Here is a 14,320-nt window from a genome sequence, read left to right as displayed (position 1 = left end):
TCCCTACATTGGTGAAGTGTTCTCGCAGTTAATACAAATATTCAGTTTACACGTAATGCAGAAGTTTACACTGTCTCAAATTCATTTTCCTTAGCCCTGAATCTGGAATTGAAAGCATTGTAGTCTTGAGGTTAAGCAACAAAATTGTTAGCTCTCTTTCAGAAATTTTGCTGTAGTTTCAAGTAAAAACTTCTTGCACCTTTTCCTTGTAACTAGTAACTTATCCTTATTGAGTCACTCCATTTATTCTGTGCTTACTATCAGCTTTTTACTTCCATGTGTTGCTTCACTGCTAATAGTTAACACCTGAATGAATTATCCCCATAATTGTTTACTTGGAGCAAGGAAATGTAAAATACTCTTCCATACCAAATGACAGTGAATTTCTAATACAGAAAGAGAGGAAGAATTCACTTTAATCTTGACTGGGGGTTTCTTGTTTGCTTGGTGGTGCTGGTAGGGTGGGAGGCTGCTTCTTGTTGTTGTTGTGGGGTTGGTTGGTTGTGGTTTTTTTCCTAAGGAGCAAGGAATTAGTTGTGTATTATTAGGCTTTCTCCAGGGCTGAGCAACACCTAAGCCAAGGATAAAACTTAAGAGGAATGGGAGGCCCTTAGAGCTGTCTCTGGCCACTGTAAACTTGTGTGCTTGTAAGAAATAAGCTCCAAACACAGAACTTGAGGTTTTTAAACCTGACAGGACCCCTGCTCTGTTAACATTACTTCTTGGAGCTGTCTCAGAGGCATTGAGATGCTTTTGTCAAGTTGAGTGAATTGTCTGAGAAGCTGTTTTCTATGAAGCATTAGGTTGGAGATGTTCATACAGAAAGTGACCTATATCTGTTCTGTATTGTTTGACTTACGAAGTACTAATTTAATTTTAATTTTATCTCTCTTGTATTGGTGGATTAAGCAGTTGCTAAAAAAAAATTCCTCTCCTTTTATTTGTTTGAAAACAACATCTGCAGTGATATTTAGTCCAAAAGATGATAATAGGAGACTTATTTGTTTGCTTTGACAGAATGACAGTCCATATCAGGGTGGTGTATTCTTCTTGACAATTCACTTTCCTACAGACTACCCTTTCAAACCACCTAAGGTAAGTACTGCTTTCTCATTTGTGAAATTAGTGCTCTTTAAAGAACCCAGTAAGGACAGAAATTGACAATATTACAACACAGATGCTGACAAGTTCTCGCTTCTTTTGACATACTGTGTTAGCATGTATTTTGGGAGCAAATTCATATACATGACTTCTAAAGGTGTCTTGGAATGATGTTTGGTTTTATTTCTGTTTTTCTTAGTTTATAGGAAAACTCGTTATCTTTTTTCCTGCTGTGGGGACTGTCAGGTATTACAGTATAACTGTGTGGGTTGGTCTATCGGAGTGTGGCACTATGGATAAGGATTACCTTGCTGAGTGCCTAAAATCAGTGAAGGTGGTATTCGTTAGAATTTGGTGATAATTGTGAAATACATGGGGTTTTTGTAGCTTTGTCAGCCACTAGCATTGTCGTCCAATTTCCAGTCAATATGAAAGTGCACACTTGGAGCGACTGCAATGTTTGAAGTTCTTTAGGTCTGTGATGGCAGTGTTACTGTGGTTCAGGCACTTCTGTCGAGTGTCTTCATCATCATGCACGCACCTGTGATTAAAACAGCCTCATGCTTGCCTTCTGTGTTTGAAATAGTGTCTAATAATTGGAAACTGAGAGGTGCATTTCCATTAATTTGATACAGTTTAAGTGCTTAATCCATTTTTTTAGAGTAAATTGAGTTGACTGACACCTTGAGTGAGAAGAAAGGGTGACGTCATTGTCATCATAGACCAAAAGACACTGCATATTTTGTTTTATTTTTTGTTGTTGCAGGTTGCATTTACAACAAGAATCTATCATCCAAATATTAACAGTAATGGCAGCATTTGTCTTGATATTCTAAGATCACAGTGGTCTCCTGCTTTAACTATTTCTAAAGGTAACTTCCGTGAAGGAGGAATGTTTCCATCTTGTGTTGAACGCTGTGCTTTTAGCTTTGATTGTCTTCAGTTCTTACTCATCTCTTGATTTTCCTTGCTTGTTCTAGCCTGTGTTTTGCCAAGTTGATAATGAGATCTTGCTGTGTTTTTAATGGATATTTATTTTTTCTAAGACCATCTGCTATGTGGCTGTAGCAGGCATTGTCTGGCCATTTATTTGCTTCAGTATTCTTAGCAGAGCTTACTAGCTTGGTCTTAGAAGAATCTGCCAGCATTTGGATTGAAACAGGCCTGTGGTGGTCTGTTTGAGCTAAGGGTGAGAAACTGCTCGTTTGCAGCTGTCCATGTAGATACATGCTTGCATATTAATTAAAATAATCATTTGAAGTCAGTGTTTAATATTCAGATTTGCATAGGTTTTTTGACTGACTACATGCAGGGTTATATTGGCATATCTTTGTGGTAGATGAAAAGAAAACTGTTATTGATACATGTTGCTTTCTGCCACTGTGCACTGGCGTTGTATTGCATTGCTTCATGAACTAAGCTTACTGATTCTGCTTCATGATAAATTGATGATGTGCTGCAGTAGAAGCTTTGTAGCTTTTCTCATTTTACTATAGCAAATAAGTTAATTTTCAGATATTTTCACAATGGTGAAATTTTGTTTTGCCTCAAAGCCACTGGTCACTGTGGCTTCAAAAGATCATCAAAGTGCTCCTTTGTCTATAGAGCTTGTAATTCCTGTCTGTCCAAGGAGTAGGTCTGTAATTTGAATGTGGCTTCGCTATGATTTAATGCTGTCACTATTGTTTGTCTTTGAAAGTTGCTGTGAGAGGAGAGGATGAAATCCTTATAGCTGCCTACAATAGTGTTACTCCTTTTACAACACATGCGTGGTTTTATCAGTGTAGATCAGGGTATTACAGCCTTACCTACGACAGAATTCAGTCTGATTTAAAAATAAAAAATAATTTGCGAAAACTCTAGTTTTAGTGATTAAAACCATGGAAAAGCTGATCATCAGGATACATAACATGCTTTTGTTGGCTGCTGTATTGCATCATAGTAGGAGACAACAGTGCTGTTCTTGTGTGTGCTTGCTGACAGCTGTAAGTATTGGGAAATAGGAAAAAGTAGTTGTTACCAACTTTTAAGTCATTCTGGGCCTCTTGTTTAGAGTGGGTTACAAAATTATTTTGACCATATATCAGGAAAAGGCTTTTGAAGTAATCTCCTATGTTGAGATTGTGCTAATGCAAAGATCTGTGCACTGTTTCTGAGATTGTTGCTCCTGTTCTGCTATTGAGAATTCTTTTTTTTTAACAGTTCTCTTATCCATTTGTTCACTGTTATGTGATCCAAATCCAGATGACCCACTAGTGCCAGAGATTGCACGTATCTATAAAACAGACAGAGACAAGTAAGTACAGAGTTGCGTTAAGATTAATACTTTAACAAACTTTGTAAGAGTGCATTGGCAGACAGCAATGGTGTTGAGTGAGCCTTCTGTGAAAATCTGGGATGGAGAGAACTTGTGTGTCAAAGTTGTACCTATTCTTGGTACTGCATAATTTAAAAACGAAGGGACTTTGTCTCTTTGTGGGTGAAGGAGAGACTAGCTTTTTCTCATACGTGTGGCAGTATTTTAAAGTATGTATTGCTCAATTTTTTGCTTACTATGCATAAATAGAATATAGTTAGATCTTCGTGTTGAGGAAAAGATGGGTTTGTTATTTTGGTGTTTTCTTTTGGTAAGAGCTTGGCCTTTAATTTTGGTGCTCCCCTTGAAGAAAGCCTTCATAACTTTTTTTCCCCTCTGCATTGAAACAACATTTTTTTTCTTGTGTTTTCAGCATTTTGCACAGATAGAATTCTATGAAGTAGACTGTTTGTTTTTATTATATATTAATGTTAAATGTACTTGTCCAATTAGGTACAATAGGTTAGCAAGAGAGTGGACAGAGAAATACGCTATGCTGTAGGGTAAGAATATCTGCACATTATGGTGCATTTAACAAAATGGAAACTTGTCAGCACTTGGGTGCTGCATGCTCTAAGGCACTGGATTAACTAACAGATAATGGATGCACCAGTTACTGAACCTGGATATTTAACAGCTTGATCTGTGGTTAGTGTGAAATGTATTGGCTAGTCACTATTCCTCACAGATACTGCTCTTGCATGGCCAAAAAAACCCAAAACAACATAGTAAGACATAATTGAGTTTTGAGCCAGCTTGTCAAGTTGTTCTGGTAAGTATTTACCCAGACTTTGTCAGAATGTTGTTAAAAGGGATGCCCTGTAGTGAGACCTCATGTGTAGATGTGAGTGAATTTAGGCAATCCAAATTTCAGCTTTTTAATATTCAGCAGTGTGTATCTTCTACATGTAAACTAGGAAAAGGTATGGGGGTTATGTTCTGCTTGTATAGTTGAAAATTAACTTTTTACTGACAAGCATGGAGTTAAGTATAAACTAATTGTCAGCTCAATTCCTGTGGAAGTAGTGTACTTTAATATTCTTTTAATGTCCTTTTTAAAAATTGTTTGAGCAGTATATTCATGTGGAAAGACAATATTAAGTGTGAAGAAATGCTTACTGTTTTACTCTAAAATTGGAAATTTGACATCCCAATGATACTATTAACCAAGTAATCTGTACTTACGGCATGTGATACTCAGTAATCTTTACCTAAGGACAATATTTAAACAAAATGTTCCTCTTGCCTCTCCTACCCCAGGTGGTCTCTATTCCTTCCTTGACCTTCAGTAGTTTTCACAACAGACTTGTAGCAGATCTGTTTGTCTTAATTTTGAAATATTTCATACAAATTGAGAATATCCTAGTTTGTCTAAGGGAGGGATTTGTTCAGTTTTTTTCAGTTCGAGAGTATCTTAGTATAGAAAGAGACTTCTCTGTGTGGAGAAAATGAGGAGATGGGGGTAAAGTGATAAGTAATCATTAACTGCTTAGGAAAATTGTAGTTTTCGTGTTGATGCTCATTAAATTCCTGGTTTTGTTTGCAGGTACAACAGAATATCTCGGGAATGGACTCAGAAGTATGCCATGTGATGCTACCTTAAAGTCAGAATAACCTGCATTATAGCTGGAATAAACTTTAAATTACTGTTCCTTTTTTTGATTTTTCTTATCCGGCTGCTCCCCTATCAGACCTCATCTTTTTTATTTTTTTTGTTTACCTCCTTCCATTCATGCACATGCTCATCTGAGAAGACTTTAGTTCTTCCAGCTTTGGACAATAACTGCTTTTAGAATCTGTAAAGTAGTTACACAAGAACAATTGCCCAAGATTCAGAATTTTTTTTAATGGAGCATGTGTATTATGTGGCCAATGTCTTCATTCTAACTTGGTTATGAGATTAAAAACAAACAAACATTCCTCACTGCTCTAACAGATCCTGAAGATGTCACCTGAAGGGGGGAGGGGAGATGGATGTTCAGTTTTCTCCCATCAAAGAAGTAACATTGCTGTAGCAACATCCATCTTGTTCCAAACCTTCCAGTGTTAGAGAACTGAGGTTTTATTATATACTTTTGCTCATAACTGGTGTGTCTGGAGAATTGGTACTATAGCATCAGCAGAACAGAAAATGTGATGTATCTTATGCATGTCAATAAAGGAATGACCAGTTCTTGTTTTACAGAGAATGGAAATTGGAAGTCAGACATCCCTTGTATTCCAAAATAGGGTCTAAGAACATTTTTGTAATTCATTTAAATTTTGTTAGGAGGCTTGGAGCTATTAGTTAATCTGTCTTCCAAAACACTGTTTAATATAGCACTGAATAAATGATGCAAGTTGTCAATGGATGAGTGATCAACTAATAGCTCTACTAGTAATTGATTTATTTTCTTCAATAAAGTTGCATAAACCAATGAGTTAGCTGCCTGGATTAATCAATATGGGAAACAAAATCTTTTGTAAAAGCAAAGCTGGTTTTTGTATATACTGTTGGGATTTGCCTCATTGTTTAACATCAAATAATGATGTAAAGTTCAATAGAGTGAATCTTCTGCCATTTTCAGTTACAATGCTCAGTCTGATGCAGGTTGACACATTGTTCGGCCTGATGTATGCAGAATTAATAAGCTAACATAGTAGTGTAGCCGTAGTAGTGTGCTACACGTGGTGCTGGGAGCCCAGCGTTCAAGGATGGACTTGGGACCCAGCAGACCTGAAGTGGTGCATTGTGGAGATCCTTCTTGATGCACCCGTGTTTGCTGACTGAGAACCTTTTTCGTCACCTTGTACACTTGACAGCTGAAAGATCTTAATGTGGGAGTAATGACGAGGCAAAAATATAAAATAAAGTACTGTTTTGATGTGGGAATTGTCATGAGGCTGTGTTGAAGTGACTTTACTATGTGGGATGTTCGTTACCATTGAAAAGGACATGTTCAGCCATGCTGCCATTTACATTGACTATTTTAATGCAACAGACACTTTCCTCATGTCAGGTGACTAAACGTGAATAAAGACTCATTGCTATTGGATTTTTGTTCTACAAGAAACATTGTCTTGTGCCATTAGTTTATCTTTGCAGCAACAAGGGCATTATTAAACATCTGGCTCTTTCCTGCCCTCTTCCTTCATATTTTTCCTTGTTTGATTTTTTTTGTCTCCATTCTTAACATCCATAGCTTCATTTTCTCTAGTCTTGTACTATCAGTTTATTGTGCATCTGTGACTTCGCACTGGCACCACTTTTGCACTGCTTATAGTTATGTACATTCTGATTCCTTGTCCCCACATGGGTGTGGAAAGCTAGATGTAAAATAAATGTTAAACCTTAATTTTTATAAAAATTTGAATATGTAGTTTGGACATGGTTTGTTCTGCTTGTAAACTGTGAAAGTTAACTCATTTTAAAGTCTAGTTGGCTTGAAATTTAGAAACCTGGGTTCTTCGAACAGCGCATGCCTCACTGAAATGATGCTCTGAAGTTTGTTAATGAAGTTGCAGTTCATGCAGTATTTCTGCTTTGCTAACAGAAGATTTTTGCTTACACCATTTTGCTGGCAAATTGGATACGCTTAAAATGCAGCTGCTAGTAACATTACAACTGAGGTAAAAGTTTATATTTCTAAGCTTGCAAACATGTTGCATTCACCTATTTGGTAGTTAAGTTCATTTGATGCTTATTACTTTGTCTTGGAGTCTTAGCCCCTGAAATCGCTTACATGGTGAACTACAAAGATGCCTTGAGATGTACGGCTTTATGAAACTCAAGGAGGTGTGGATGAGGAAGGGTCAGGGAAGGAGGAGATAGTGAAATATTACCTGAAAGATGGAAATCTTGTTTGGACCACTATAGTTCTCTTGTACATCTGTAATGGTACTTTTGTGATAACTTTCTGTAATTAGAAGGTACGTGTTTTGATGAAAGAATGACGGGTGAATTGTAGAAGTTAACAAATGCATGCAGTCTCTGCAGTGTCGTCTGCAGGTTTTCTGCAGGAGTTGTATTTGGGCTCGCTGTTCAAGCGGGGTGGGGGGACAAGGGGAGGAGCTGGTTTATGTGAGCTGGTAAGATGATGAAAGAATTTTAAAACCCTTACCAAAACAAAAAGCTTAATTATTTCTTCTGAGTAGTGTACCTACCAAAACCACAGGAAGTCTAAAAAGTACGTAGTAGGTTTTGATTACTGTGAAACATATGAAGGGGAAGAAAATACTTTTAACATCACTTTAACTGAAGGTTTTGGAAGACACTGAAGTGAGTTGTCCCGTCGAGCTGTAAAGACTTTTTTTCAGGATGATAAATGCAATAATAGCTTCAGTAAATGGGAGCCAGCTCTATCCTGAAAGTCTTGGACAGAACAAAATTTTTTTTAATGGCTTTTATTTGAAGGGTATTTATAGAGAACAAAGTGTCAAGCCAAGACATGTAACAAGGAAAGAAACTTGGACTTCAGTGTTGTTTCTGGAATATTTTAAAGATTTCTTGCTATATTCAAATGGGGTTTGAATTTGACACCACTATTTTAGTGCTTACTGAAATTTCACTTGAAAAATTTTCAGTGGTTTTAAGCACATTTTTTAGTTTTTTCAGGATGCAGGAAAAATCCGTAGCATTGGTTAGGGATATTTTTGGTTTTCTCTGCTGATGCACACAGTGTCTTCTGTATTGGTTGAAAAAATAACTATAAGCACGTTTTTACATGTGTGTATAAAAGCGTTCTGCTCAGTTGCACTGTACACACAGTTGTTATATAAAGGCTGTAGATGCGACAGAGGAATAGAACTAGCAAATGATTAAAAGACAACCAGTTAGTAGGTAGGTGTGCAGATGTACCATACCAGCCCTGTTAGAGTTGATAACTGCTTATGCAAAAAAGAATTAGCGTTAATTAAAAGATAACTTAATGGTTTAAGCATTCACAGCTAGAAATGTTCTAAATAACTTCTTAACTTTATTCTTTTCTGTAGCTTCCCCTCAATTGTTCTTTCCAGCCATTTTATTTCAAATCCTTCATTGTTGTAAAAAATAGGAGGTTTTTACAGGCTTTATTATCTGAAGCACATACGGTAGGTCCATCAGATGTGGCTGGTGATTCAGAAGAAACCTTCAGTCTGCAAATCTCTAGTAAATCTTGAAATATAGTAGAAATTGGTGTTCAGCTGAAGACTTCTTGCTACGTTTATAGGCGTCAAAAAAAAAACCCAAACTCAATTCAGTTTCTTACCCTGGTTTGTGTGTAGATTTGACCATGAAAACTAGGCTCAGACAGCCATCTCCGTTAGAGTTAAATGAAACACATCAGCACGAGAACAATGGAATGAGATAAATAAGATCCTTCATTGATCATGGATGAAGTTATAGAGGTTATTTTGCTAGAACACAGACTACGCTAATTCCTTAACACCTGAAAACTAAAAAACTGCCACTCATAGGAATAATTGGCTTTATGCTGTTCCATTCTCAGTGACACTGAAGGTTGCTGTTTTACCCCAGTGCCTTCAACATCAATATAAAAAATGGGCATAAACTGGAGAACTGTTAGATTCTGATCTTGATAGGCAATTGTTGCATATTTAGAAGGTAGGTAGAATTATGGCTAAATTATTTTCAATATAAAGCTGAAGTCTTGTATATTGGCAACAGTGCAGGACTAGTGCAGAGGAAGTATGGTAACATGGGAAGAAAGCCTGGATAATTGTATGATGTAAAGAGAAGGTGTGGAATGTAATTAACCAGCTGCCCATGTTGTGAAGTGAAGATGCCTTGCTGTCAGTTCATGCAGACCAGTGTAAAACTAGCTGGGTTCAAAATAATCTGGAATAAAATAGCTGACAAATTGTAATTTTAAGTGCCCGGGTTAGAGTGTTGAAGAATAGCAGTTCAGAGTGTGGACAGGCAAGCTTTTGCAGGTGTGTATAGCACCGTCCATAAGTCAGTGTTCGTGGTGGTTTAGCCCGTGCCCATAACTTGGGACTTGACTGTTCTCCCTCATGAACGCTGCAGTAACTTTGGTCTCCTGTTTCATGTAGAAGAAAGCACTCTGTCTTCTGCAGGGGTAGTTCAAAGTTGTCAGCTTTTTGTACTGCAGTGAGGTGACACGTGGTTTGTTTAATGTGAATCAGCTGTGGGGAAAAGAGTTTAGTAGCTTCCAGGTGAGCAGCAGTCACTGCTGTGACTATTTCTGGAGCAGCTGTCTGTCGTGGTTAGGTTAGGAGAGGTGACAAGCGTAATCTTTACAGTCATTAGTGCCAGAAATGAAACTGAATTTGATAGGACAGCTCTGTGTAAAGTAGTACTTGAGAATTATTTTTAAGAATGTCTGGTAAACATCCCTGTTTGCCCCAAATAGTTTTTTTGGTCACGTTTGGAAATGTTTGAGAATTCAGTATGTTCTTTAAACAGTGAAGGTTATTTGTTTGTGAGGGGAGCAGTCGTCCATCAGGAGGCATACAGTGTGGATCAGAACATGTTTTTCAACAGCTTTTATCTGGGCTTGTACCTGATTGACTCCGGGAGAGAAGGCTGCTCTCTTTCAATGACCGCTGTTGAGATTGGTTCACCTTCAGGAGCTTCGAGCAGAAATACTCAAGCTCTGTACTTTAGAATCCTAGGCTTTGCAAATCATCTGGGTAACTGTGGCTTTTGCCTCAGCTTCTTCTCGTCTTTGTGTTAACTGTGTGGTGGTCCGTCGCAGACTTAATGTGTCCAGAGTATGATCAGTTGCTTACAAGGTGGTGACACTACTTTGTCCCCATGGGAGGAGTGCAAGCTGGAGAGCGGGGTGCCTGGTTTTGCTCCAGCTGCTTTGGCATACTAAGGTTGTGACAGCATTTGGAAGTGCCTTTACTGGCATGGGACTTTTGACTCGAGTTTAAGTCTCTCGGATGTGATGTCATGATGCATTAGAGGGAATGTGCAAATTAAGCTGTTTCCTGTGTTCTTGAAGAGTTGCCTAACTGGTGATGTTCTTATCTTAGAAAACATTGATAGACACTAAATGTGATAGTTTCATCTATGCTGAGAAAAAGGGAAGCCTATGCTTGTTTCAAAATCAAGTCTATTTTTTTCCCCTCTGGCCAGGTAAGCCACAGCACTTCTTATCTGACAGTATTTGGTGTAAGTCTGAAAAGAAACCATGTTCATGTATAGTCAAGTCCTGACATTCTTTTTTTTTTCTTAAGTGAATTTTCTGGAACATAACCTTTTACTGAACGTGCAACTCAGATCCTCTTGGCATCTAAGTGAGGAACTTATGTACAACCTTATGTACAGAGCTTAGTGAGTCCATAACCCCTTCCTTCTGAGAAATTTGTCAATGTAAATAGTGTAGGTGTGTCATAGCTTTGGCAAAGGCCACTGTTCAGTATGAAACTTAATTCTTTGGCAAAGGATACTCTTGCTGAAACAAGGTTAATGGATTCTTTGCTACGGTATTAATCCTGCTCTGACAGCGAGTGCAGGTTAATTAATTCACAGATATCTTAGAAAAGGATCTATTAAATATAATAATTATTCTTTTTCCTATTGCAAGGTTTGGGATGCTCTTACTGGAGTAAGAGGTCCAGATCTCTTCATTGAGTATTAGATTTTGTTGCTGCATTTGGAAGAGTGCTGAGGAAAGTATCACTGTTGGCGGTAACAAACTTGGAGAACCAGGCAGCTTCTGGAACATGGCACCGATGCATCCATTTGTAGAATGGATTGGTGCTGGCTGCAGAATTGAATTTAGTATTTGAGACTGAGTGTTCAGTCTTTGTCTGTGAGAAGTCCCTTAAAGTCCTGCACCTCTGAAGCATATCTGTCTGCTCTAATTGACATCTGTGCCTTGACAAACTTAGAAGTACAGATTTTACTGGTGTTCTGTGTGTTTTGGTCAGCTTTTGTAGACCTATGTTCTTCCACTTCACTCTTTCTTCAGTTTTCCTCTTTGCTGTGAAGCCCGGTGAGGGTTTCATTCCTTACAGTTTCAGGAGACTTCTATTAGAAGCCACAGTGCTGACCTCTGAGAGGTTTGGGATTTTTTCTTTTTTGAAAGGCCAGAAGACAAACCATATAGAAATACATTAGCCAGTTCAATTACAGTGGGTGCAAGTGAGATGCATGCTGTTTGGAGGAAGCTTTCTTGCTTTAGTGATACCATAAGTAGAAAATCTTGTCACATAAGTTTATAAAGGCAGGGTACCATTAAATGTGTGTTAAACCACTGTGTGATTCTGCAAGTTTCCTGTTAATTATAGTAGAAATAAATACAAGTCCTCCAAAAAAGAATGAATGTGGTTTTGCATAAGCTTATTTTGCAAACTATTACAGTATGTTTTTAATGTAGTAGTAATGCTGTAAAATTTTGGGGATACAATAATTTCTATATAATTTGAGTCCTTAATACAGTTAGCTTTGCGTAAATAATGGGTTTTTCTTACATTCAGAAGATGGGAGTTTTACATTGGTAAGAGTGCTATGAAAAGCAGAACAAAGTTTCGCGTGGTTTGTCTACAAAGAGAAGTTAACTGAAATGCATAAGCCAAAGTGTGCACTTAAGTACATAGTGTATGCCAATGTAAGTCTTCTTTGACCCCAATTTTTGTATTATAAAATTCCTTTGGTTTGGGAGTTCATGGCTGGGCATGAGTTCCAGGCTCAGTAACAAGCTGAAATGGGTCAAGGGCAGGTACTGGGTCTGACCAGTGTAAGAGGTGGGACTTTCTTCTGTAAACAAATCATGACCCCTGCTTATATTGTTGACTGCTAACTGTTCTTAATGTTTTTACAGTTTGAGTTGTATTTCATGAGGATATCTCTGTCTTTTTTGCATAATAATTTGTTTCCTGAGAATCCACTCCAAAGTCATTAAAAGCTGCACTTCAGGGTATCATCAGACAGTCATAAGCAATTGAATTAGAGCAGAGGTGGGTAGGTGGCTGTTACTTAAGCTGGGCTTTTTTCCACTCCTGCTGTACATGTGCAGCACTTCACACTCAGAATTACTGTTTCAGTGCAAAGGAGGTGAATTTCTGTAGCTTTAGCTTTTTGTTTGTAAATTGGGAAAGAAGTAAAAACACATTCTGCTTGGATTAACCATGAATGGAGAAAACTTGAGCTTTAACAAAATGCAGGTAACCCTGAAGCATATTTTTGCACATAATCTTTCAGATACTGCTGCAGAAAAATATTCCAACTTTTCAGAACGAAAACATGAAAAGACAAAACTTGTGGAAAGCCATTGACCAGTTACCTTGAAACTGTTGGATATAAAGCTATTTCCTTGAAACAGCTCTTTTTCTAACATGGCATCTCATTGGCCACACATGCATTATGCTGTGCTTTACAGGAAGAAAAAAAAAAAAAGAGGAAGATGAAAAGAGAAGTTGCCATTTGCTGCTTAACTTAGGCTAGGTCATCTCTGGTTCACAGGGCAGGAGACCTGATATAGAAATACGTTGTAGTTGACCTATCAGCCCTCCTAACCTTGTTTTCCTTCCCACAGCCACCCTGCAATGTTTGTCCTCACCCTTTTAGAGACCTGAATGTCTTTTTTGCCCATTTCTTGCACCTACACCTACCCTGCTAGCTTAGCGCTGCTTTTTGCTGCCTTCCCTGGTCTGAGGAGGAATCAATCTCTCATGTAACAGCTGGGCAGTGTCTGGGGTCTCTGAGCCATTCTAAGTTATGAACCAGTGTTTTATGCATTTGTTAGGGCAAGTAATGCTTCTTGGGGTGCAAAGCATGAAAAAAGGGGGAAGGGGTAACTTATAAAAGAATCTTTTAATTGCTACAGTGGTTCTAGCTGGGAGGAGAGCTTGTAAAAATACTGAAAAACTGGGTTAAGAATCTTTCTTAAGTTTTGCTAGATGGGTATAGGTGAAACGACTGCTGTGTATTAGGATAAGAAATCTAGAGTGCAGATATGCGGGGACAAAGAGGGAAGAGCTCAATGTTGTCAGTCTCACTGACTTTTTAAGGAGAAGTTACCATGTAGCGTATGCTGACACACACATTATGAATAATTTAGGGTGTGGACAGGGGAGAGGGCAGCCAGCTGTACCTTCTGAGCCAGCTGCAGCGAACTGATAAGCTCTTCTAGAAGAGTTGCGCTAGGAGGAAGTGGCAGTAATCATAGTTTATGGTTACAAGATTATGGGTCATTGTTGGGAAGCTGGAAGGATAAACATCCACACACAACAGACAGAAGAGATCTTGAAAAATCTCCAAGTTCACTTTGCCACCAAGATGTTCCCTAAACAATGAGTGACTCTTTCCAGTCATGCAGTGGCTTTCTTATGTCAGCAGCGTTAAACCCCTGCTGTTACCTGCCAAAGCAGGAGATGGCACAAGTGAAGTTGTACCTTCCTGGCTGTGACCAGGTGTGGAGGACTCTAAAGTGAATATTGAGCAAAAATTGCAATTTGTCAATTTCCTAGGTATATTCAACTATTTCAATAGTCCTAATTGCCTAAATTATTTGTAATAGTTTTAAGTATCTTTTTGGTGTAATTGAAATTCCTCAGGGCATAGTTCCAGGCATTTAAAACTGTGTTTGTCAATATGACCACAGCTGATAAACTGTATTCAAAAAATACTGAGAGAATCAACATAGTAAAACCTTTACTGACAGATAAGTTTTCAAGATGATTTTGCATCTTAAACCTTGTGTTTAATAACCTTTTGGAGTCATGATAACTTTCTGTGCCGAAGAAATCCTTTTAACAGAGAACCGTACCTTTGGGAATTACGATTGCTGAATGCTGAACCATAACTTTGGGAATTATGATTGCTGAATGCTGTTTATTTTGCTAGTAAGTAAAAAATGCCAATAACTTAGGTGACTGCTCCCTCATTACTTAATTAAAAGTTTAAATACG

General features: G+C 38.0%; 1 protein-coding gene across 1 annotated transcript in view; it reads left to right on the top strand.

Annotated features, from left to right (window-relative positions):
* Positions 1-6,506, top strand: part of LOC104540184 (ubiquitin-conjugating enzyme E2 D3) — an 8,157-nt gene extending 1,651 nt beyond the window's left edge. The window contains exons 3-6 of the mRNA XM_010183920.1: positions 1,018-1,095; positions 1,868-1,973; positions 3,304-3,397; positions 5,004-6,506. Coding sequence (XP_010182222.1) covers positions 1,018-1,095; positions 1,868-1,973; positions 3,304-3,397; positions 5,004-5,049 — 324 coding nt within the window. The 3' untranslated portion in view covers positions 5,050-6,506. The remainder of the gene's footprint in view (positions 1-1,017; positions 1,096-1,867; positions 1,974-3,303; positions 3,398-5,003) is intronic.
* The last annotated feature ends 7,814 nt before the right edge of the window (positions 6,507-14,320 follow it).

Source organism: Mesitornis unicolor, unplaced genomic scaffold (assembly GCF_000695765.1).
Source record: "Mesitornis unicolor isolate BGI_N332 unplaced genomic scaffold, ASM69576v1 scaffold40204, whole genome shotgun sequence".
Taxonomy (NCBI): Eukaryota; Metazoa; Chordata; class Aves; order Mesitornithiformes; family Mesitornithidae; genus Mesitornis; species Mesitornis unicolor.
The sequence above is the reverse complement of the archived record's forward strand: the minus strand, read 5'-3'. Positions and strand labels throughout refer to the sequence as shown.